Source organism: Eucalyptus grandis, chromosome 1 (assembly GCF_016545825.1).
Source record: "Eucalyptus grandis isolate ANBG69807.140 chromosome 1, ASM1654582v1, whole genome shotgun sequence".
Classification (NCBI taxonomy): domain Eukaryota; kingdom Viridiplantae; phylum Streptophyta; class Magnoliopsida; order Myrtales; family Myrtaceae; genus Eucalyptus; species Eucalyptus grandis.
In genome coordinates this window covers 43,650,208-43,671,876 of record NC_052612.1, presented here as the reverse complement: position 1 = coordinate 43,671,876, position 21,669 = coordinate 43,650,208, and the positions used below count along the sequence as shown (strand labels likewise).

The following is a 21,669-nucleotide window of genomic DNA, read 5'->3' as shown; positions in this document are numbered from 1 at the left end:
GGCTATTATACATACGCGTATTCAATCCTAATCTCCAAAGGAGAAATCATCAGCACACATCAATACATGTGAGCTAGATCTATCCAAAAATCACGCACCTTAAAAAAAAAATGTTGATGAAATAATGGCTCACTGTTTGACTATTGCACAAAATAATAAAAAAAATATAACCCCATTAAAGTAGATTTTCTAATGTAACATGATTATGATGTTTTGTTTGTAACAGAATTATTATCAGAAACGCTTACAAAATATATCCCCTTCTCCTATTTAAAAATAATCAAGTCTAATCTCTTTCATTTTAGAAAAAATGAAAATTGATTTGAGTTATCTTTCGAACTCCTTAGCATCTATAACTATTAAATGGAATATATGATTAAAACTAGGAAATTTCCAACTCTATTGAAGTTTATGTCGAATATTTCTGAGGAGAACAACCAACTTTATTGATTTTTTGTTTTTTCGCTGGGTTAAATCTCTAATAAGACGCGAATCATAATGATACGATGCAACTCTAAAAATGAACTGAAGAACAAAAAAAAACCAAAAAAAGAAATATTTCCAGATCTCTCTCCTCTTTCTCGAAACTTTCTCTCTCTAGAGCGGAGGAGTGATCCCGGCGGCATCCTGCAAAAACCTCCAGAAACGCGCAAATCGCACGCTCCCCAAGGCAAACCTCACTTCCCCATTTCGTCAAACACCTTCTGTCTCTCTCCAGATCCAAAACCCTCGCCGCCGCCGCCGCCGCCGCCGCCGCCGCCGATCTCCGACCTCCGATCTCCGATCTCCTCCGCATGGTCCCGGCTCTTCCCCTTTAGATGGGCAAGCTCTCCGTCGCCATCTACATTGCCGTCGCCGTCCTCGTCCTCCTCCTCGTCTCCCGCTCCCCGCGGTCCCCCGCCGGCCATGGCCGCGGCGGCCACCACCGCCGCCTGAAGCTCCGGTCCAACTTCACCTTCAAGCCCCCCGCCGCCGCCGCCCGCCACCACCACGAGCCGGTCCCGTTCGATCCGCTCGTGGCGGAGCTCGAGCGGCACAGGGAGGACAAGCAGTGGGAGAGGGAGTACTTCGAGCACGCCCACCCGGAGGTGGTGCGCGCCGCGGAGCCGGCCCCCGGGGAGGAAGCGCAGCCGGAGTGGGGGGATTTCGTGGACGCCGAGGATTACTTGAACGACGAGGAGAGGTTCAATGTCACCAATAGGTCGGTTGGTGCTGTCTTTTGTTTGCTTTGTTTTGTCCTTTTGTGAAGTTCACATCACTTGCGTTTCCATTTTACTTGAAATGGGCTCTGTGAAGAAGCGCATGTTTCAGAAGTAGGTGGAACTGCAAGTTTGGTCTTTGTTTTTTGTTGCAATGCTCGTGCAATCGGGGGTTATGCTGAGATTACCATGACGATGATGATTTGAATTATGGGGTCTAGTTGATTGGGAGTGTTCTGTGGATTTAAGTACCTGGCAACTTCGGTGCTTTAAACTTAAGCTTTGATGCTTTACGGTGGTATTGAGGGGAATAGCGTAATTGGGCTCTTAGTGGTTTTCTCTTCTAGGGGATAGCTGCTCGATTCATTAAGAAGAGTACAGGATATGGTTGTTTATTCCATATGTCCAAGTAAGTGCAGATCGTTATTGGTGATGCCTGTTGTTACAAATATTTGTTACCTACTTTGAAATTGATGCAAAAGAGACACCGCAAAGGCTTCATGGAAATTCATTGATCGGTCAGTAGATGTTCCCACTTTTACATTCTTTTTAGCTGTGAAGCTGTAGAACTGGTTAGTTACTGACAACCCTTAGAAACCAGGCTTCATGAATTTCAGGCACCGAAGGTCCTTAGTAATTTTTTTGCATGTCCTATCGTTGAAGGGATGCTTCTTCACCTGTTCTACCATCTACTTTATATTCCTCTTTTTGTCTCCCTGTACTTTTTTCCTGGTTGCTGCTACTCTTTTCCGAATAATATTTGTCAAGACCGTTTGCTTCACATGATCTTGGCATCTGAAATCATCTTAGGGTAAACGCGCTAGCAGGCATGCGTGCATAACATATTCGTGATCTTTATTTTGGTCTGAGGTTGTGGAGATGTTAACTTGATGAATAGGCTGGTTTCACTATTTCCAAAGATTGATGTGGATCCACCAGATGGGTTCGTGACTGAGCATGAATTGACAGAGTGGAACTTGCAGCAGGCCGTGAGTGAGGTCATGCATAGGACTCAGAGAGAGATGGAGCTTCACGACAAGAACCGAGATGGTTATATCTCATTTGCAGAATATGAGCCACCTAGCTGGGTCCACAGTTCAGGTCAGTGTTCTATATTTTTCGCTTCTACTTGTCATCTAGTTGGAAGATCTTGATTAGAGACTAATTCTGTAGATGAAGACAATTGAACTTCTTCAAGATTCCAACTGAAACGTTATTTTGCCCAGTCCTATATAAAAGGTGAATCACATCAACATGTGAAGAAAAAGTGTAAAGCCTCATATGCTAAAATTTTCATCATTGAGCAGGAAAACCTAAATTAGCTTGCAGAACTACAAGCACTTGGTGGAAATTAGTAAGTATAGTAATCAAAACTATAAATTACAGAAAGATGTGGAGGTGTGGGAAGCCTTGTTGACAGTCAGGACATTTGCATGCTACTGAATTTACTCTTGCCTTTTTTTGAGATACCAAAGGCACTCTTGCCTTCATAAGTGAAGAAATCAAAATTAAATGACTGGGCTTCATACTTTCAAAACAGGATATGGGATTTTTGTTAATGCTTTCTCATGGAACTTTGCTCGCAATTTGAGGTCTTTCTGTAGAAACTAGGCCTTCATCTTTGCTGCATTTTGTTTATTCAGGTGTGACAAGTTGTTCAGTACTGCCTTGCAGATAACGATTCCTTTGCTTTTAATATGGGCTGGTGGAAAGAGGAGCATTTTAACGCATCAGATGCAGATGGAGATGGCCTACTCAATATTACGGAGTTCAATGAGTAAGCTATGAAACAGCATAATTTTAATTTACAATAGGAAATGAGTTAACTTTTTGCATATTTTGATCATTACAGCTTTCTCCACCCAGCTGACAGCAAAAATCCAAAGCTTCTCCAGTGGTTAAGCAAGGAGGAAGTAAGGTGAGATTAATTCCTAAATCATGCATTTAATTTTTCTTTCAAATTTTTCATACTAAATTTTATTCTCTCAAAAGTATCTTCTGAGTCTTCTGTTTACTGTTTTGATGTGGTTGCTGTATTTGATGTCATTACAAGGTTAGTTCTGTAATATAAGAAGGATAAATTCTGGATGGAGATCATATAATGTGGGCTCGAGCTTAGGTTTGTGTATAGTTTTACTTTGGCGAATGTCGGAACAGATACTATACTAGCGAATGTAACATTTATTGCCATCCTGACAAGCATAATCTTATTTGGAAAGATTTTCTCATAGAAATAGCAAACGTGCATTATCATGGATTTCTGATCCTTTGATAAGTTCTAGCCAAAAAACCAGTAATGGTTCTCTTATTGTGCACGTGACATGTCTTTCTCATCCAGGGACTTGCTACTTCTTTGTGTAGATCTAGTTTGGAAAAATTCCTTTTTTTCCCTTGTGCTTTCACCGCCTCTCTAATCAATTCCATGTTCTTTCAACTTTTTAGTCAAGCTCTTGTACTTATGCAAAATGTCTAATCAAGTTCTTTCGATACAAGATCTAGCCAAATCCAGCTGATGTGCAGTGAGGTTAGAAGATGTTGGAGTGTGATGTGGATTAAATATCGCCTCCGTGGACACCAATAGTGGATAATGAATTAGTGGAAACTTGAACAATCTATTCATTATCCACAATCCTGGCAGATGTCCACGTAGCCAATATTTTATTCACGTCACCCTCTTGCTTCCTTGATGGCCACATTAGTTAGATTTTGGTCAGATTTTGTTCCGAGGGAACTTGAGTGGACATTGTGTAAGTAGAAGGACTTGATTAAAAAAAGTGGATGTACAGGAGGAAAGGTACAAGGATAAATTGTAGAAATCATCCTTTTAGGTCTAGAATAAATTATGGGCACTTGATTACTAATTGCAAAAGGACCTCCTGAATTTTTTTATATTTTGTGAATGTGATTGAGTTGTAAATTACCCTTTGCCTGGATCACCTTATCAAGTTGTCTCACAGACCGGTTCTCACACTTTATGTTGTTATCATTTATGTTATGCACATTTATTTCTGAAAGGTTGTTTGTTAACCATGTTCTCTCACCTGTCTGTGGCTTTGACTGCAAGCTTGTGACCATTATTAGGCTGATTTCACAATTTGCTCTTCCACCCAGGGAAAGAGATTCTGATAAAGATGGGAAGGTCAACTTTAAAGAGTTCTTTCATGGGCTTTTTGACTTGGTAAGAAACTATGATGAAGAAAGCCATAACTCATCACATAATTCCGATGATTCAATGGAGGCTCCTGCCAGAGTACTGTTTAATCAGCTAGACAAAGATGGTGATGGGTACTCATTTTCTCCCGCCACATATTTCCTTGTTCTGTTATCGACTTGATCCTGCTTGGAAGAAATTGTTGTCTTATCAGCTTAAATTTACCTTTGCAGATACTTGTCAGATGTAGAACTGCTACCTGTCATTGGAAAGCTTCACCCTTCGGAGCGTTATTATGCCAAACAACAAGCAGATTACATCTTGTCACAGGTATTTCCAAGTGAAAAGTTTCTTGAATTGGCCTCACACATGTTTGCTTGTGTGAAGTAGGTAGTTGGAATTTGCTATTCGATCATGGGTCACAATAGTATCTTTTGAAGGATTGTCGATACTGTTTATCACATTTTATGGCAACCAATGGACTAGTGTCACTTGGGACAGTTGATCTCTATGCACCCTTTACATCCTTATATGCAACTGAAATTAAGAAAACTCATGGCTCTTAAGTCTCTTAAATTATTTTCCAATACCAAACAGAAAACAGGAAAGAGGAGTTGATGGGGATAATGTTTCTATTTCATCCTTTAGAAGTAACTTGCATATTATGCCGTGTCTGAATCTCTTGATCAGCAATGCCCCACTTTGGAAGCATGAGCAGCTGACAGTTGGGAGTGCCTCAATGTTTATTCCTCCTCTAGCACAATACACTTGTTTTCAGATACCCATCTTGCATTCATTTATGATTTATGAAGTTACAATGGCCCTGTTTCTGTGAGAATATGGAAATACCTATTCTAATCTTATACAGACTCCAAAACTCCGCCGATATCAGTGATTGTATCTCCCAGGAAGTGACCTCATGAAATGTTTTCTCTGACTGGAATTATTGGATGTCTTAATCTGTCCTTTCTTGATTTGGAAAGCGCACATGTATTACCATTAAAATATGATGGTACTGTTTCATTGATTGAGCTTGCTGGCATAATTCATTAAATTGGCTTTTATTTTTCCTTGTGGAGTGCTTCTCCGATTGATGCTAGTTACTTGTCAATGCAGGCAGATAATGACAAGGATGGGCATCTAACATTGACGGAGATGATTGACAACCCTTATGTATTTTACAGTGCCGTTTTCAATGATGATGAAGATGAGTATGATTACCATGACGAGTTCCGCTGATCTCATGGTAGGTTAGAGCAGTTATTCCCTTTTCCCCATATATTCAGTATTTGTGTCTTACGGCTTCAGACTTTAATTGTCAGTCCAGGACGTCTACAAATGCAAGAATTCATTTTACTCAATATGCCAAACAGTTCAGCGACGTTAATGACAGGTGTCATGCCAACTTGATTCTTGGGGTGAATATCTGCTTTCCTTGATCATTCCTTGATCATTTCAATTTTCTCTTGCAAATTATTTTGTCGTTCTCATGTTTTTTGCTTGTCATTGCAGGGATTGGTTCTTACCACAGAAAAAGTCTCTTGCAAAGTGTATTGTTGTGACGATATAAAGTTTCTAGTTAACATTTTGGTAGTGTTTTGATAATTGACTTATTTCCTTTTCCTTTTTTGTAATACAATTTGTTTGTCACGAAGTTGTAGCATCTTTCTTGAACCTGGAAGGAGCGACGGAGTAGATTGACTCTGGTAGAGTCCCAAATTGCAAATTCCTTAGCTTAGAACACATTTGTAACATTCCAAGCATATAGATTCGTCCCATTCCTTCAATAATTGAATGTAAAAAACTATATGTGCTCATGGAGATCCATTAGTTTCGTGTATTAGATTTTTGTGTTACGTACTGAAACGATCGCTGTTTATGTGGAAAACCATAGTTGCTTTCAATTACTAGATATATGGGCCAGTCATGGAGATGAACTTACAACCATTCCTCAACATGGGGTCTCCACTCCTGTTCTTATCAGATCAAATTATCATGAGCAAGTAGTGCTCCTTTCTCCTACAATTCTTCAATATCCCAAAGATAAAAGGTCCTGCCGGTGCTCTCAATCGAAGATGGACAGCAAAATCAAATTACCCGTCCTCGCAGATTGTAGGGCGTGAAATTAGATCCTTAGCGAAAGTTCAGCAAAAGCCCGAACCTTTTAAAACCAGCTCCCCGAAAGTTTGAGCACTTGACCATGCATCAATGCATCAGATTTTCTAGGTCCGAAATCAAATGGGCAGTATTATACAGATCGCCCTCGAAGGAGAGAAATTGCGAGGTCTGGTCCTGGCCTTGCAACTCTCGCTGTGCATTCAAGTAAGCATTTCTCGTGTATTTTCCCCCAAAGAATAGAAAAGAAATTCATTCCTCCAGGACCTCTCATCTAATGACGTATTGTTCCGCTGCTCTCGGTCCGCTGTTTTCGCAGTTTCAAAGGAACATTTTGCGTTCAAAAGGAGACCTAAAAAACAAGAGAAGTGACTGCATTTCCTCGGTTGTAAATGGCGATACTGAATCATCTATATTCCATATGGCTAAGCGTCCTTGTTAGGGATCGTGAGAGACTTTCCGAAGCCAGCCAGCATTTGACGGAAAGAGGTAATTACACTGTTAATTCAGGGAAATGTGGCTCCACTGCATAGCCACTTCTCTTGCAATAAGATCTTCCTTCATGCCTAGCTACCATTGCCTCATACTTGCACCAAATCACTTCTGTCAAATGGAGACTGAACACCAAATACCTCTAAGTTCAACTTTTCAGAAAGCGAAACTGTAGAACTCTTTTGAACATGAATCCCACTGCTCTACCTTCAATGGGTAAAATAGGTTCAAAGTTCATGAAACTAGCTGGTGTGGGTTTATCAACCTATGCTTAGTTTGAAATTGGATCCTTACAATTAAATAAACTACCAGAGAGAGACATACCATGATTTCACTTTCAGTCAAGTATCTCATGCACTTGTAGATAATCTGATGGACTCGACTTTGGTGCAGGACATTTGTGCATTCAGATGCTACAACCATACTAAAAAGAGGATTGGTAAAGTAAGAGCAAAAAATCAATTGTATAACATTTCCTAGCGTCAGACACTGATGTACATTATTCTCTCCAAACTCCAAGTCTACATCAACTTCAAAAACAACTAGGATTGCATGAAATTCGCTCATCACCCAAGAAAATTACTCGTGAGGGAAGGCTGCGAAAGAGACACCAAAATAAACACCTTGAAACTCAACGACTGCACAACTATGTGCTCTTATGAGATTATCCTTGCTGACATGATCGAACCGAAACTTCTCAGCAACACTTTCATGTTCTGCTAAGTGGCAGGTATCATAAGGCAGAATGAAGGTTGGAAGAGAGAAGCAGTGTCAACAGCCGAATGATAGAAGCCACAAGACATCGAGAAAAGAGTTGACAGCATACAAAACAAGCAAGACAAGCCCGCATTTTAGAGTTCCCTACGTTTTCTACATCATCCAAGCATAACGAATAACTCAAGTGAAAATTAGCAGCATAGCCAAATGTACTTCGTCCCATTTCCATGTAACCAAAGTACTACTGAACAGTACGGAAGACTTCGCTAGATCCAATCTTTGCTTTCCCTTATTGCCAATCTCAGGCAGATACTGTTATCGTTGCCAAATCGAACGATCCACGAACATCAAATGGTATCCTGTTCATTTTCTGAACAGCATTGATGAATTCAATGAACAGAAGCTTCTCGAGATGGCTTTCTCGTCCAAAATCGCCAACCTTGCGTTTAAATGCACTGGGAAACTCAGATAAATCTGGATGGAAAATTATTCTCCACTCTTATGATCTCATCTATAATTCGATGCATATCTTGTTGATCCATAAAAGGCGACACAAAACACTCCTTATTCTATTCTTACTCCACCCCCTCACAAGTCTAAATTTGCTCAAATGCCGGATTAAGTACACAACCTCACAGTGACATTCAATTTGAAACCCGAGAAAATATGCTTTTCTCACAATCTTACCCTAAACACAGAAATGGGGGCCATCTTCAATATAAGCGCGCAGGGAGAGAGTATTCAAGTGAAGCCACAGAAAGTATAACAAGGAGTGTATAAGGAGATTACACGCTATTTGCTCTTCCGCTTGTTCTTCTTCTGCTCCCTCTCGTCGTCACTGTCGTCGTCGTCGTCACTATCATCAATGTCGTTGGGACCATCGTCGTCATCCGAAGGCGGAGACGGATCGAGACGAGCGGCGTCCACCGCCCACTGAATGAGCTTCTCCACTTCATCCTCCTCCTTCAGATCATCATCCTCGCCGCCGCTCTTCAAACCACCATTCTCACGCCGATCGCGACCGTCGGCCGCCGCGCTAGGGCCGAAAGCCCCGGCAGCCGCAGCGGAGGACGTAGACGAAGAAGACGGAGACGAAGAATACAGCGATCCTCTGAGCGCGGCGAACCGAGCCGACAGATCGTCGCCCAGGACGGCCTTCAGCTCGTCATCGACCTGACGAGGAGATGGAGAAGGAGCCGAAGCAGGAGCAGAAGCCGGAGCCGAAGCCGGAGGCGGTGGGTGCGAAGGCGCGGCGGCGGGAGCGGAGGGGGGAGATTTGAGGGCGGTGAAGCGGCGGGAGAGATCGGGGTGGAGATCGGAGGAGGAGGAGCGGGCGATGTGGGAGTTGAGAGAGAGCTTCAAGAGGACGTCGTCCTGAGCCGCTCGCAGCAGCTCCTCCACCTCGTCAATGACGCCCTTCTCCTCTCTCTTGCTATTCCTCATTTCGTCTTCTCCACTCCCCGCATCGTCGGATTCGATATATATATATTATTAGAAAAGTCATTATCTGCTGACAAATTCGGAAAATTTACCATCACACCTTGCAAAAAATCACGTTTATTATGAATCAATCGAATGATCAAGCCATAATAAACACATTTGCATTGTCGAATAAATCCCTTGAACTTTTTTTTCAAAACAAATTCAACACGCTAGTAAAATGATGATAATATACGGAATAAATTTTCAGATTAGGAAAACCCAGCATGGCTACGACCCAACCCGACCGGACGATAATAATATGGCGAATGAATTTTGTCGTTAAGGACAACTATAGCACCACTACAAATTGGAAGAGATTAGAAATGAAGATCAAGTAAATAACCTAATACTATCATTATTAACCCAGTAATCTCATGTCCTAGACCAGTCTCGAGGTCCAATCCATATCATTTCCTCTTCCAAAACATGAAAATCACGGTTGGAATATATCCCCATCCTAGGTGGTCTTGGCTCAGATATCCAGCCAATTGCGTGTAAGCTACCATTCTAACTTGACCAGGTAAATCAAGCCGATCGAGAAATGGCGCGCTCCTCAGAATACAAATGCAAATTTTGTAATTGACTTGATCTATTAGATCGACTATCTAAAAGCTACACCAGCCATTCATCAAGTCAATACAACAAAGCTTCAAAGGTAAACTCCAGCCATTAATCTGCAGTATAAATACTCTTGAAGAGCTCTCGCTTCGCTAACAAAGATCAAACTTAAAAGTCGTAGCAAGTCGATAATTTGGCATGAAACATACCTAGCTTCCAACTAATGATAGCTACGGTTCCAAGACAAAAGAGAGCAAAAAGAATTAACCAGCTCCGAGCCGTCTGAATAATGTTCGAGCTGCTAAATTTAGCTAAACCATTTTGCTCGAGGATTGTACAACAAAACCTCTCCGATAATCGAAAGGAAAATCGACCCACAAACTTGAGGTTTGCAGCAGCAATAAGGGAAGGGAGAATTCATCACTAGCTCCATGCATCAAGTCTCACTGTCCGACTGTCAAGCCAAAACCGAATTTGTAGTCCTTCTTCTTATGATCCAACTGCAATACATTTACACAGCACGTTCCATATTCGTTATCTAGTCAAGACAGGGCATGGAAAATTGTCTGTCAAACTCATGCTTACTTACCTCCGCAGACAATATGAAGTTAAGACCCATATTCAATCGCTCTTCCAGAAACGCAGCAACACAGCCATTAGAATCAATCTTCCCTCTAAGCCGAGACTGTAACAACCAAAAGACAGGTAAGGAAAGCATTCCCAGGACACCTCCCAATAGGGATTCACATGGGCCATGAAATTAAACTGCAACAAAGATCAACTAACATGCTCTTGTGCCAAATGGGGAAATTTAAAGGTGCTTAATTTAGTTGCATGGATTTGCAATTCTATAGGATTGACACTTTCTTAAATTAGAATTAATAAATTTGGTGCCACTGTGCTGAACTTACTCAAATTTCATATTTTCGGTGCTATTTTAATTCAATTAAGTTTGCGTGAATTTTAAAATCCTAATTCAAAGCAATGAAAAATGCAAATGCAGAGGTCGCTATAGCAAATTGCGGCAGCAGTACTGTTGATAGCAGCAGTAGTAGAATAAAAAGTGATGTAGCAGTAGTGGTGCTGGCAATGGCGGCATTGCTGCTAGCAATGAAGGCACAGTAACAATAAAGATGGAACTTAAGGGACCTTTGGAAGATAGTAAGCATATGTAATGAACATAAGAAATTGGTGGCGACAGTTTTTCAATTCTTGCAGTCATAGACAACCCATACTAAGCTGTGTAAACATTGTAGTTGGTCATGCACAAGCTACACAATAGGAAGAGGATTGCCTAATAAGGCAGCAATGCATTCCACCCAAAAAAACAAATGAAACCCACTCCAAACACAAGTTGAATGTAAGTAAGGAAAGTTGATGGCTTCAATCATATCTTGCACAATGAAAAAACAATGAAAACATTTCACGTGTAAGTTCTACCTGTCTAAGGAGGTAATCATAACCCACACTTGCAGTTACATCTCTTGACATGTAGTTGTACATGAAGTCTGTCGCCAAAGAAACCTGATTAAGATGGAAAAAATCATAAGAAAACCCTCAATAACACTAATTTATGGAAAAAAATGGTATGGAAAGCCTAGCTACTTCACCTTTTCAGACACCTTTTGAACATAACTCAATGCAACCATTCCAGTGCTAGCAACTTGTCCTGTAGCGACCTGTATGCATTAGCAACGATGACAATGACCATGAGAATATCGCAAAGAACATCCAGAGAGGAAAAGTGCATGTACAAGCAATGCGAGTCGCAATACTCATGGTCTCGGTGACAGATAATAAATCACACTAAGAGAAATGTAAACTGCACCTATCAATGTGCTTGCCTTTTCGTTAAGCTTTTGGGAATCACTAAACAGATATTCAAGGAAATTTATAATCAAAACCAACTCCAACAATAAAATGAAGAAAACCAGGTACAAAAATCTCGAGACTAGTGTAATCTATATTCTATATAGACAAAAACATACCACAACAGAGGATATAAGTCAGAAAGAGAACAAGCTTTTACAAAGTGAACCTCACATCAAGGAAATGGATAAGAAATGCAATAGCTCCTATCATCTAGTAATTTAAGAAGGCTCTTGACCCTGATGACGAAGAGGGAGAATATAATATACATGGAAAAGGTCTTAACAAAGGTATGAAAACCTTCAGCTCATAGATCTGGACATTATAAATGCATTGCTTATCTTTGGAGAATGCACAAATAGCATGTACAGGAAAATCTTTATTAACAGATCAGCTTAGACGGAAGAACCTACACCAATAAGCCAAAAAGCACCATATATCTTACTTCTCTCCACACTCCATCGTGTGACAATCAATCTAAATATATCGTAAATAAGTGATCAATAGTTGAGAATTCAACCCAACAGTCCAACATAATATTTACGTTACGTTGAGCATCATGTCTCATAACCAGAGTGCTCATCCAGAATCACAATTCACCATGATGACGATGGAATGACACATCCAAAGATGTACATGAAACATCAAAATGGTGATATAATGACTGGAAACAGAGACCATATATGTTTTACAGTGTTCCAACTTCCAAAGGGCAAAATGCTGATAATGGAATTCCCTAAGTAAAGAGCAAACTTTAATCTGATGGACCAAAAAAGGGCAAAGAGCCAAGGTGCGCACCATTTTATCTGTGTTGAATCGAGCAGCATATCCAATACCAGACTTTCGATGCTGTCCAGCCCAAAACACTTCACCTCCCAAAGATAAATGAGGTGTCACACTCTGCAAGAAAAGATAGAGTGAAAATAGCCAATGAGAGCTACACCGTGGAGGATAAGAGAACCTCCACGTGAGAGGTGATAGCATTCTGCTGCCCCGAGTTAACAGATCTATAGCTGTTAATCAAAGAAAAACAAACCAAAATTTCATGAATTCATGACACTGAGATAAACTTTTGGCTTCTTTATGGAATGCAGCAACAAAGAAGAAACTTGTACAGGCAATCCTTGACAACATATCTAGTAAATGAGGCAGCATGTACCCATAATCACAATTGTTGTTGACATCTAAAGACTCAACTTTTCTTGAAATCACCAGACGTACAGAACTGTAACTTGTTGAGAAGTGGAAAGGAAAGATTGTCTGTGCACACTTATGAGACAAACTTTGACACCTGATTAGATTAGAGATCCTCATTACAAGATAGAGATGGTTCGTATTTTACAATCTTGATATTTTTGCAAATGCTTCCATCTATTATAAATATCATCGTTGATGGGCAAGAAACCCCCTCAAATAGCCAAATTTTTGCAAATGCTTCTTTATACATACGTAAAAAGCTGATTCCTTGAGTCTTAATATGCTAAGTTGCAAACTTGTACATTGTGAAAAGCTTCCATCAATGAGGGGAAAAAATAAATAAAAAGGGAGAGTTTTTACTAAGTTTCACAGACACCCAGTCATGACAAATGGATTCAGTTTTCACATTCTGGACCATGCAAAAAGAAATATTAAAGGCATAGCATGAATAGATATATCGTGTACCTGAATATAATTTGCTCCAAATAAGGCACCACTTCCTGCCTGAAACTGGGCTCTGTAATCACTTCCCTGTAAAAGTAACAGAAAAGAAGCTTAAGCAGGACATCAATAGAATAAAAGTGACAACACAACCGTTGTATAAATTAGAATTCGCAAGAGACATGAGTCCATCAGATTAAAGCTGAAGTTCACAAGTAAACCACCCCAAAGAATCTTTCTTGAGTTCTATGATGCAAGGGATCTCTAAGGTGCACTTCTCACTGTTTCTTGCAAAAGATAATACTATCTTAAACTCTCGTATAGATAACACTAGCGTGACAGCATATCTTCAACCTACACTAACAGAAAAGTCACACCTTCAACTATGACACTGCGCAAGGAGGAAATAGATGATAAAAATAACAAACTTGACCTTGTAATCAAAATTGAACATGCCGTGCGACATATGTGGCTCACCGGTAAGCTGCGAAAAAATTTATGGATTAATCATTCACAACATAAGAAACAATGTTTAAACCAAAACAAGAGGAGAAAGAAGAGAGAAATATGATCTAGTAAGAGTGTACCAGCCCATTAGCCTTGAAAGAAAAATTGTCGGTCAAATCCCACTTAGCTCTAGCATTTAATCTGCCGTCCGTTAAAAGCCTCCCAAATAGCATCAACTGTATTAAATTAAAATTAGTATGACACTCTTCAAACAAATATCGGGAGAGAGAGTAGCAGTAACAACAGCTACTAACACCACAGTATTAATACCATCATCCAGAAATCTGACAGAGAATGTCCATACCTTTGGGTCCATAAAATTAACGCCAAACTCATACTGGGCAGTGGGAATTTTGATAGTCTCAGTGGATTGAGAAGGAATTTCAGCAACTCCCATTGACACACTGATGGACAATGAGAGGTTAAAATGAGTATAGGCACGAGTAAAATGCTCAAATAAATATACAACCAAACCAAGTATATAAAGCAACCAAGCAAAATCTACCTGTGACTCAGAGCAAATTGTGGATTAAGTCCTTTGGTAAAATCGAACCTAAACCCCTCAAAAACGTCTGGCTTCAGAGACACTGTATAAAGTAAAATAAGATTAGTCAATGTACAAGAAGATATTGCCAGAACTTTCTTAAAGACCACACCCAATAATTATGCACCATCATCTGTAAAATTTTCCATTACCTGTAACCATCATGTTCTGGATGGATTAAGAATTGAATTAGACAGAACTGCTTGTTCTTCCTAACTGAAATTCCTAAATGCCAAGTTGACACAGGACCACAAAATGAATTATACAGAAGCCAAAGAACCTAGGGACATATTAAATCTACTCGAATCTTGTTGTTAGCAGTACATCACAACAATTAAAGATGATTATTTCTCCATACAAACATGTTGTCAGAAACCTCGCCAACCTACTCCTTATTCATTCTTGAATTGCAATATCTCCAATTCACAATAATCATTTGGTCGAATGCATGAATAAGAGTTGACATTAATAAATTCATTTGGCCAAATATGGAAAAACCCAAAGCAACAAGAGGAATCTCCGCTCGCCATAAAGAAACTATATTGGATTTTGATCACTTTTCGAAGAGAACTTGCAGTGCAGGTGAGGGGCAGGGTGGCCCTGCAGAGACAGTAACTTGGAAAAATTCTCTTAATCTTCTGAACCCATGCAGCTGAAAAGACAGCAGCATAGCTTTCTACCCTCCATGTCTTTCACCACTGGTCTAAGTCCAACAGCTATCACACAGAAAATCAAAAAAATAAAAACAAAAACATGCAAAAGTGAACTCTTCTTCAGATAATGCAGCAGACACGGCTTACCAAGGTCTTGTATCCAATAATATACTCGAAACACCTCGAAAGGAAGAAAATCCACTTCCCCTCCCACCTCTCGACTTTCTCAATCTCATGCCAGAATGGCCAACAACCCAAATGTTTCTCCATCTATCTTTACTAATGGGGGAGTACAGAACATGAAATGCCATTCGAGACAACAAAGAATACTTCATATTTAGAACACTGGATGCTTCAAACCCCCGACCAATTACGACCCTTTCGGCGAAATAGGGAAATGCCCATGGCGCAGCAGTCCAAACCAAACGAAATTTCACCATTTCTCCAACACAGGCTTAAAAACACGAGACCCATCAGCCAATCCAATCGCTATTCCCCACCCGCTACTGCTAAAAACCTAGACCAATCACGCCAGACCCATCCCCAACACAACAGCCCGCAACCACACATCCATCGACACTCATTGCTCGCCGGAACCTCAACAGCCGAACCCGAACTACGACGGAATCACGAATTGGAAAAAAGAAAAAGAAAAAGAAAAACGCGATTGGAGCTCAGTCATTGGTCGCGTGATCTGGAAACGGGACTCACTCATGGCTTCGCGGTGGATTTCCTCGTACGGGATAGGGCACGGGAGGTTCAAGTAGTCCACTTTCTCGGGAGCCACCTGCTCCGGCGCGGCGGCCGCGGCCGCCTTCGCCGCCGCCTCCTCGGGAGGGACCACACCAGCCATTGCTCGACGGCGACCCCTTCCCCTCCTCCTCCTCCTCCTCCTCCTCCTCCTCTTCGGCTCGGCTGCTCGGGGCGGCGACGCTTTCGGCGGGAGCGAGCGAGCGAGAGAGAGAGGGCGTGCGCTTCGCAAAGGGAGGAGCGACTGCTGCTGATTTCGATTTCACTTCCTCGTCATTTCGAGGGTTCAAGGAGGGTTTTACTTCTCGAGGTCGGAACGGGTCGTGATCGCATCCGACGGTCGTGATTTCGCTGAGCCCTGTCCTCGAGCGGGCCAGCCGGTGGGCCCCGCTAAAGTTCTTGGAGAAGTTGGGGGGTGGAAATTTTGGTTTTCACTATTGTAAAAAGTGTTGGGACAAATTCCTCTGCAGCAGCGCCATTGGAGCTTGGAGCTGAAGCAGCTTATAACGATTTATAGAATTTTGATTTTTCTAAGACCTAAGGTGCTAGGCTCCTTTAAGACAATTGTTGCCCGCCGCACAAATTATAACACTTCATAACACGACATGATTACAGCCCGTCATGATTGTACCGATAAGATACCCTACAGATGGATGATGCTTGCACTTAATGTGCTTTCCATTCTATTCATCTTGGTTTACATTTTACGAATGAGGTTTCAATCTTCAAGTAAAACGAGCTCAATATACAAAAGGGGCCTCACTCTTTCAGCACTTTTTTGTGACCCGAGGAATAGGGACAAATGCTTGCCCAATTGCATAAAGTCCTATAAAGCACCTCACAAGTCCAACGAATAAAAGCCTCAGGCATGTGTGTAATCCTGATTATGAGTAATTTGCACTTTTATGATGTAAACCATCACAGTGGCTGGCCAAGTGTCATTGGACTTTACTTCTATGTGATTTGGAGTTCCCTTCCGTTCACAATTTCTGATCCTCTTTTAGTCGTGTGAAATCTTATTTTAACTTGTGCTGATCGTGAGACAATTTTAGTCCTAACCCACTTGCACCGTAATAAAGACTCACTTTTATAAGAATATTTATGACCGAAATCTTACATTTTTACGAGGCATTCTACAATCTAACTCATTTGTGTTATATATGTTGGGTTATATGTTCCCTATGTGTTGCCAATAAATAAATAAATAAAAACCTAGATTGCACTTCTACTCAATTTTGTTAACCTATCTCTTCATGATTTTGTCATTTCGAGGAACTTCCCCATTATTTCGATACCTATATTTTGCTAAGTGTAAGACTTAGCATGTTAAATTCTCCTGTTTCATATCCATGTGTTTATGTATGACATAAATTTATAGCTAATCTAGATATTTCCAATAGTAAAATGGTTTACATGTGCAAAATTACGCTTCATCGTATTCTATATTGTTAAATTATGAAGGGGTCTTATTATATTCATGTACAAAAAAAAAAAAAATAACGAGGAGAAAGGAGAATGCAAAAACAAAAAGTAGATGGAAGTAACAAATAATAGAATCTATGATATATGGATATATTTATTTCAATTATCCTTTATTAATTTCAAAATCTACATTTTTATGACAAAATGCAATGTATCATTTATAAAGGAATCGAGGATAAATAAAGGGGGAAACGGATGTAGATAACTGACAAATGCGGACCTTACTTTTCTTCACATAATAACTACTCAAATAAATAAGTAGACAACTTTCCTTTTGTCTTTCCTTCAAAATCATTTCAATTTTTACATCCAAAATTCTTGACAAATAGAAAAAATAAATATCATCCAAATAGAGAAATGGCGCTTGCCTCTTTTGTTTCGATTATTTCCTAAAATATTGCCCTACTTTTCCTTTCCTTCTCGCTCTTTCCATTTCTTATTAGAACTTTGTCCTTTTTTGCTTATCTTTATTAATTTTTCAGTCCTTTATTAGGGCTGTGCTAAAGTCGAAGGTAATCTCTTTTTATTGGTTGGTTAAATTTTTAGAATATCGAGACAGGCAGATTAATACAGACATTTTTTTCCATGACAATGTGCGACTTTGCATTTTCAATAAATAAAAACTTTCACCAATTCCACCGTGATTTTGATCATTAAGTTTTCTCGTGATTATTTTGTCCACTTAATAAGTTAGGCAATGTTATGGTCATTTATGATGGAAAAATGGCTTGAGTCTATTTGATATTAACATGAAATAAATGAAGTTGATTTTGCAAATTGTATTTTTGAAAATAAATAATTATCTAACATTAGTGATGTGTTTGGTTCAACTTTTGGAAAAAAAAATCTTTGGGAAAATGTAAAAACCTTTAAGTTTAAAGAGGTTTTTCAAAATGCAAGTCATGTTTGGTAAATTGTAATTTTAAAATTTATTGGGAAATTAACTTTAATTTAAATGATATATGGAAAAATCACACTTTGTAAAATACTTTTATTTTTTTAAACTCAAAATTAGCAAAGGACTCAATGGTCGGTGAGCTTCCAACGAGCCTTCACTGGCATGGTTGCCTAAAAACAACTCAAGCGATTGTCACATGGGCCTCATCACTTGGGATCGTGGACCCTAAGCAACGGCCACCTGGAGGCAATTTTGACGACTACTTGAGGTTGATGACCTGAGTCCTTACCAATGACATTGCACGAGGTAGACATTTATGAAATTATGAAAATTTAGCAATGGCAAATTTGAATTAAAAAATATTTTTACATTTCAAAAATGTTCAAAACTCAAAGAACCTCCACAACTATCTTAGGCCAAAGGCATTTGAAAATACAATTGCATTTACTAAAATATCTCTAAAGAATCTGCTAAAAGCTTTTGCATCTGTCTAAGGGGGAAGAAGAATACCCCAATTGCCATGACTTGGCATGGGGGAACACATTAGTACCAACAATTCCAAAAGATTCATAAGTGTCACTTAAAAAGAAAAGAAAAATGGACACAGTGCCAACTTGACTTTAACAAAGTGTTGCTAAATATAGCCTTTTAAGGCCCCAAAGGGCTTTGACAAAGTGTTGTCGTATATAGCTTAAGTACTTTATGAAGGGAAAATATCACAAATGGTCTATGAACTTTTATTTAATGTTCAATTTCATCCATGAACTTTCGATTTACTCAATTTAGTCCATGAACTTTCATATAATGTTCAATTTCATCAATGAGCTTTCAATTTGCTCATTTTAGTCTCTGAACTTTCATTTAATGTTCCATCTAGTCCCTAATTATTTGAAAATTGACCAATTTACTTTTTTTAATACCAAACTGTTTTTTTATAAATAAAAAAAATACTAAACTAGGTTTTTTTTTTTGGTCGAAAAAATACCACATTTATGCAAAGTAATAAAGGTCAACATTTCTTTAATTTCTCCATATTAAAGACAAATGGAAAAAGGGACAATAATAATAAACAAAGGTGAATCTTGCATTTTGATTTCTTTTTTGTATATGCAAATTACTTGAATAATGTACAAAAGCCCATCGATCAATTTTTCCCTTTTTGGTGAAGTACATAAAAAAAATCGATTGATGGGCTTTTGTACATTATTCAAGTAATTTGCATATACAAAAAAGAAATCAAAATGCAAGATACACCTTTATTTATTATTATTGTCCCTTTTTCCATTTTTTTAATATTGAGAAATGAAATAAATATTGACCTTTATTACTTTGCATAAATGTGGTATTTTTTCAACCAAAAAAAAAAACCTAGTTTTATTTTTTTTATTTATAAAAAAACAGTTTGTATTTTAAAAAAGGAAAATTAGTGAATTTTCAAATAATTAAGGACTAGATGGAACATTAGATGAAAGTTGAGGAACCAAATTGAGCAAATCGAAAACTTATGGATGAAATTGAACATTATATGAAAGTTCATGGACAAAATTAAGCAAATCAAAAGTTCAAGGAAGAAATTGAACATTAAATAAAAGTTCAATGACCATTTGTGACATTTTCCCCTTTATGAATGAAAAATATTGTCATCAATCAATCCATCTAATCATCAAACAATAAATATTTGATGCATAACACTTTCCATTTTTTATTTTTTGGTCAAAAATCTAACATTTTTTTATTGAAAGATAGCAAAAAGTATAACATTTTTATTGGTTATTGATTGGGCGGACAAATGATTCGATTATTTGGAAACATTTATAAAACTATGACATCTAAAACATGGAAAATTATTTTAAAATTCATGAACTTATTATATTTGTACTAATTCAGTTATAAACCTTTCAATTTGACCAATTGACTCTTAAATCTTTGAATGGATTGCCAATATAATCAATTGGGAAAATGTCACAAATGGTCTATAAATTTTTATTTAATGTTCAATTTCAGCAATGAACTTTCGATTTGCTCAATTTGGTCCCTAAATTTTCATGTAATGTTCAATTTCATCCATAAGCTTTTGATTTGCTCAATTTAGTTCTGAACTTTCATCTAATGTTCTATCTAGTCCTTAACTATTTGAAAATTGACTAATTTCCCTTTTTTTTATAATACCAAACTGTTTTTTTATAAATAAAAATACCAAACTAGGTTTTTTTTTTTTTTGTCGAAAAAACACCACATTTATGCAAAGTAATAAAAAAGTCAATATTTCTTTCATTTCTCCATTTTAAAAACAAATGGAAAAGGGACAGTAATAATAAATAAATGTGAATCTTACATTTTGATTTCTTTTTTGTATATGCAAATTACTTGAATAATGTACAAAAGCCCATCAATCGATTTTTTTTTGGACTTCCAAAAAAAAATCGATTGATGGGCTTTTGTACATTATTCAAGTAATTTGCATATACAAAAAAGAAATCAAAATGCAAGATTCACCTTTGTTTATTATTACTATCCCTCTTTCCATTTGTTTTTAAAATGGAGAAAGGAAAGAAACATTGACCTTTATTACTTTGCATAAATGTGGTATTTTTTTGATAAAAAAAATCTAGTTTGGTATTTTTTTAATAAAAAAACAGTTTGGTATTAAAAAAAGAAATTGGTTAATTTTCAAATAGGTAGGGACTAGATGGAACATTAGATGAAAGTTGAGGACAAAATTAAGCAAATTGAAAAGCTCATGGATGAAATTAGAACATTATATAAAAGTTCAAGGACCAAATTAAGCAAATCGACAGTTTGGGGATAAAATTGAACATTAGATGAAAGTTCATGGGAACCATTTGTAACATTTTCCCTAATCAATACAACCAATTTTGTTGGAAATCACTAATTAGAATATCGAATAGTTTACAATGTTTAACTAATTCTTTTCAATTTTTCTTTCTTTTTTCCCCTTTTCTTCTTACCAATGGCAAGCCATTGGGCATCTTGCAAAAGGCAATGGCTGGCGAGGCTAATGGCCAATCTTGACAAAAAAAAAAGGAAAGAAAATGAAAGGAAAAAAAAGAAAAAAATTTATATATTTTTTAAATTTCTAAAAATTATTCACTTTAACGATGATTATGCCACATAGAAATGTCAATATTCACATAAGTGATTTCGGACCAAAAGCGATTGGATTGACTACATTGACAAATTGTCTAAATGTTTTAGAATAAATTGATAAAATTATAAAACTTATAACTGAATTGTCACAAGTAAAATAAATTTTGGACTTGATTATCTCCCACGAAAGCACCACATGCTTGGCATGAATTTAGTTGAGTTTAAGGGTGGATTTGATTCAACTTTGCAAAGAAGCTTTGGTTACAATGTAAATGTTGAGAGCCAAAGCAATTTAAATTGCATTTGGTAAAAACTCATTTGTAAAGTAACTTTGAATTTAAGTAGCGTTGGGTAAAAGCCCTTTTCGGGTTTGATGGCTACAATTTTTATTTTTTTATTAAAAAAATCTAACCCTCTACTATCGACAAAATGCTCAGGTTGTCAGTCGCCATCGACTAAGGTCACATGGCCTCAAGTAACGAGGGCCGCATAGGGTTGTGGGCAAG

At 38.2% G+C, this 21,669-nt stretch overlaps 3 protein-coding genes across 8 annotated transcripts; 1 reads left to right on the top strand and 2 right to left on the bottom strand.

Moving 5' to 3' along the window:
* The first annotated feature begins 520 nt into the window (after nucleotides 1–520).
* On the top strand, nucleotides 521–6,199 carry LOC104421200 (reticulocalbin-2). Of its 6 annotated transcripts, none has more exons than XM_039315068.1 (9): nucleotides 521–1,201; nucleotides 2,098–2,300; nucleotides 2,874–2,976; nucleotides 3,052–3,117; nucleotides 4,311–4,484; nucleotides 4,584–4,680; nucleotides 5,467–5,596; nucleotides 5,659–5,743; nucleotides 5,863–6,199. In XM_039315068.1, the coding sequence occupies exons 1-7, from the start codon at nucleotides 819–821 to the stop codon at nucleotides 5,587–5,589; spliced, it is 1,149 nt and encodes a 382-aa protein (XP_039171002.1). In that variant the 5' UTR covers nucleotides 521–818; the 3' UTR covers nucleotides 5,590–5,596; nucleotides 5,659–5,743; nucleotides 5,863–6,199. The 6 variants fall into 6 exon arrangements, with proteins under 6 accessions (XP_039171002.1, XP_039170997.1, XP_018720036.2 ...); XM_039315063.1 differs by having other exon boundaries at nucleotides 5,659–5,768; XM_018864491.2 differs by having other exon boundaries at nucleotides 522–1,201; nucleotides 5,678–5,743.
* A 1,198-nt stretch (nucleotides 6,200–7,397) lies between these two features.
* LOC104421199 (nucleolin) lies at nucleotides 7,398–9,153 on the bottom strand. The gene is made up of 2 exons (XM_010033072.3): nucleotides 8,464–9,153; nucleotides 7,398–7,673 (listed from the first exon to the last, which is right to left on the bottom strand). The coding sequence occupies exon 1, from the start codon at nucleotides 9,115–9,117 to the stop codon at nucleotides 8,467–8,469; it is 651 nt and encodes a 216-aa protein (XP_010031374.2). The 5' UTR covers nucleotides 9,118–9,153; the 3' UTR covers nucleotides 7,398–7,673; nucleotides 8,464–8,466.
* Nucleotides 9,154–9,804: 651 nt separating this feature from the next.
* LOC104421198 (mitochondrial import receptor subunit TOM40-1) lies at nucleotides 9,805–15,954 on the bottom strand. The gene is made up of 11 exons (XM_010033071.3): nucleotides 15,637–15,954; nucleotides 14,234–14,315; nucleotides 14,033–14,132; nucleotides 13,809–13,904; nucleotides 13,655–13,705; nucleotides 13,246–13,311; nucleotides 12,382–12,483; nucleotides 11,325–11,393; nucleotides 11,155–11,238; nucleotides 10,304–10,399; nucleotides 9,805–10,214 (listed from the first exon to the last, which is right to left on the bottom strand). Exons 1-11 carry the CDS (start codon nucleotides 15,776–15,778, stop codon nucleotides 10,158–10,160), a joined length of 945 nt encoding a protein of 314 aa, XP_010031373.2. The 5' UTR covers nucleotides 15,779–15,954; the 3' UTR covers nucleotides 9,805–10,157.
* Between the last annotated feature and the right edge of the window lie 5,715 nt (nucleotides 15,955–21,669).

Bases quoted from the DNA above. Each gene is read 5' to 3' on its own strand.
- LOC104421198 (XM_010033071.3), bottom strand. From the start codon at position 15,778: ATGGCTGGTGTGGTCCCTCCCGAGGAGGCGGCGGCGAAGGCGGCCGCG. The intron at 13,905-14,032 runs GTATGGACATTC...AATTTAATACAG, and splicing joins TTAATTTTATGGACCCAAAG to TTGATGCTATTTGGGAGGCT. The intron at 13,706-13,808 runs GTACACTCTTAC...ATTTTTTCGCAG, and splicing joins CTTTCAAGGCTAATGGGCTG to CTTACCGGTGAGCCACATAT.
- LOC104421200 (XM_039315068.1), top strand. From the start codon at position 819: ATGGGCAAGCTCTCCGTCGCCATCTACATTGCCGTCGCCGTCCTCGTC. The intron at 1,202-2,097 runs GTCGGTTGGTGC...CTTGATGAATAG, and splicing joins AGGTTCAATGTCACCAATAG to GCTGGTTTCACTATTTCCAA. The intron at 2,301-2,873 runs GTCAGTGTTCTA...ACTGCCTTGCAG, and splicing joins TAGCTGGGTCCACAGTTCAG to ATAACGATTCCTTTGCTTTT.
- LOC104421199 (XM_010033072.3), bottom strand. From the start codon at position 9,117: ATGAGGAATAGCAAGAGAGAGGAGAAGGGCGTCATTGACGAGGTGGAG.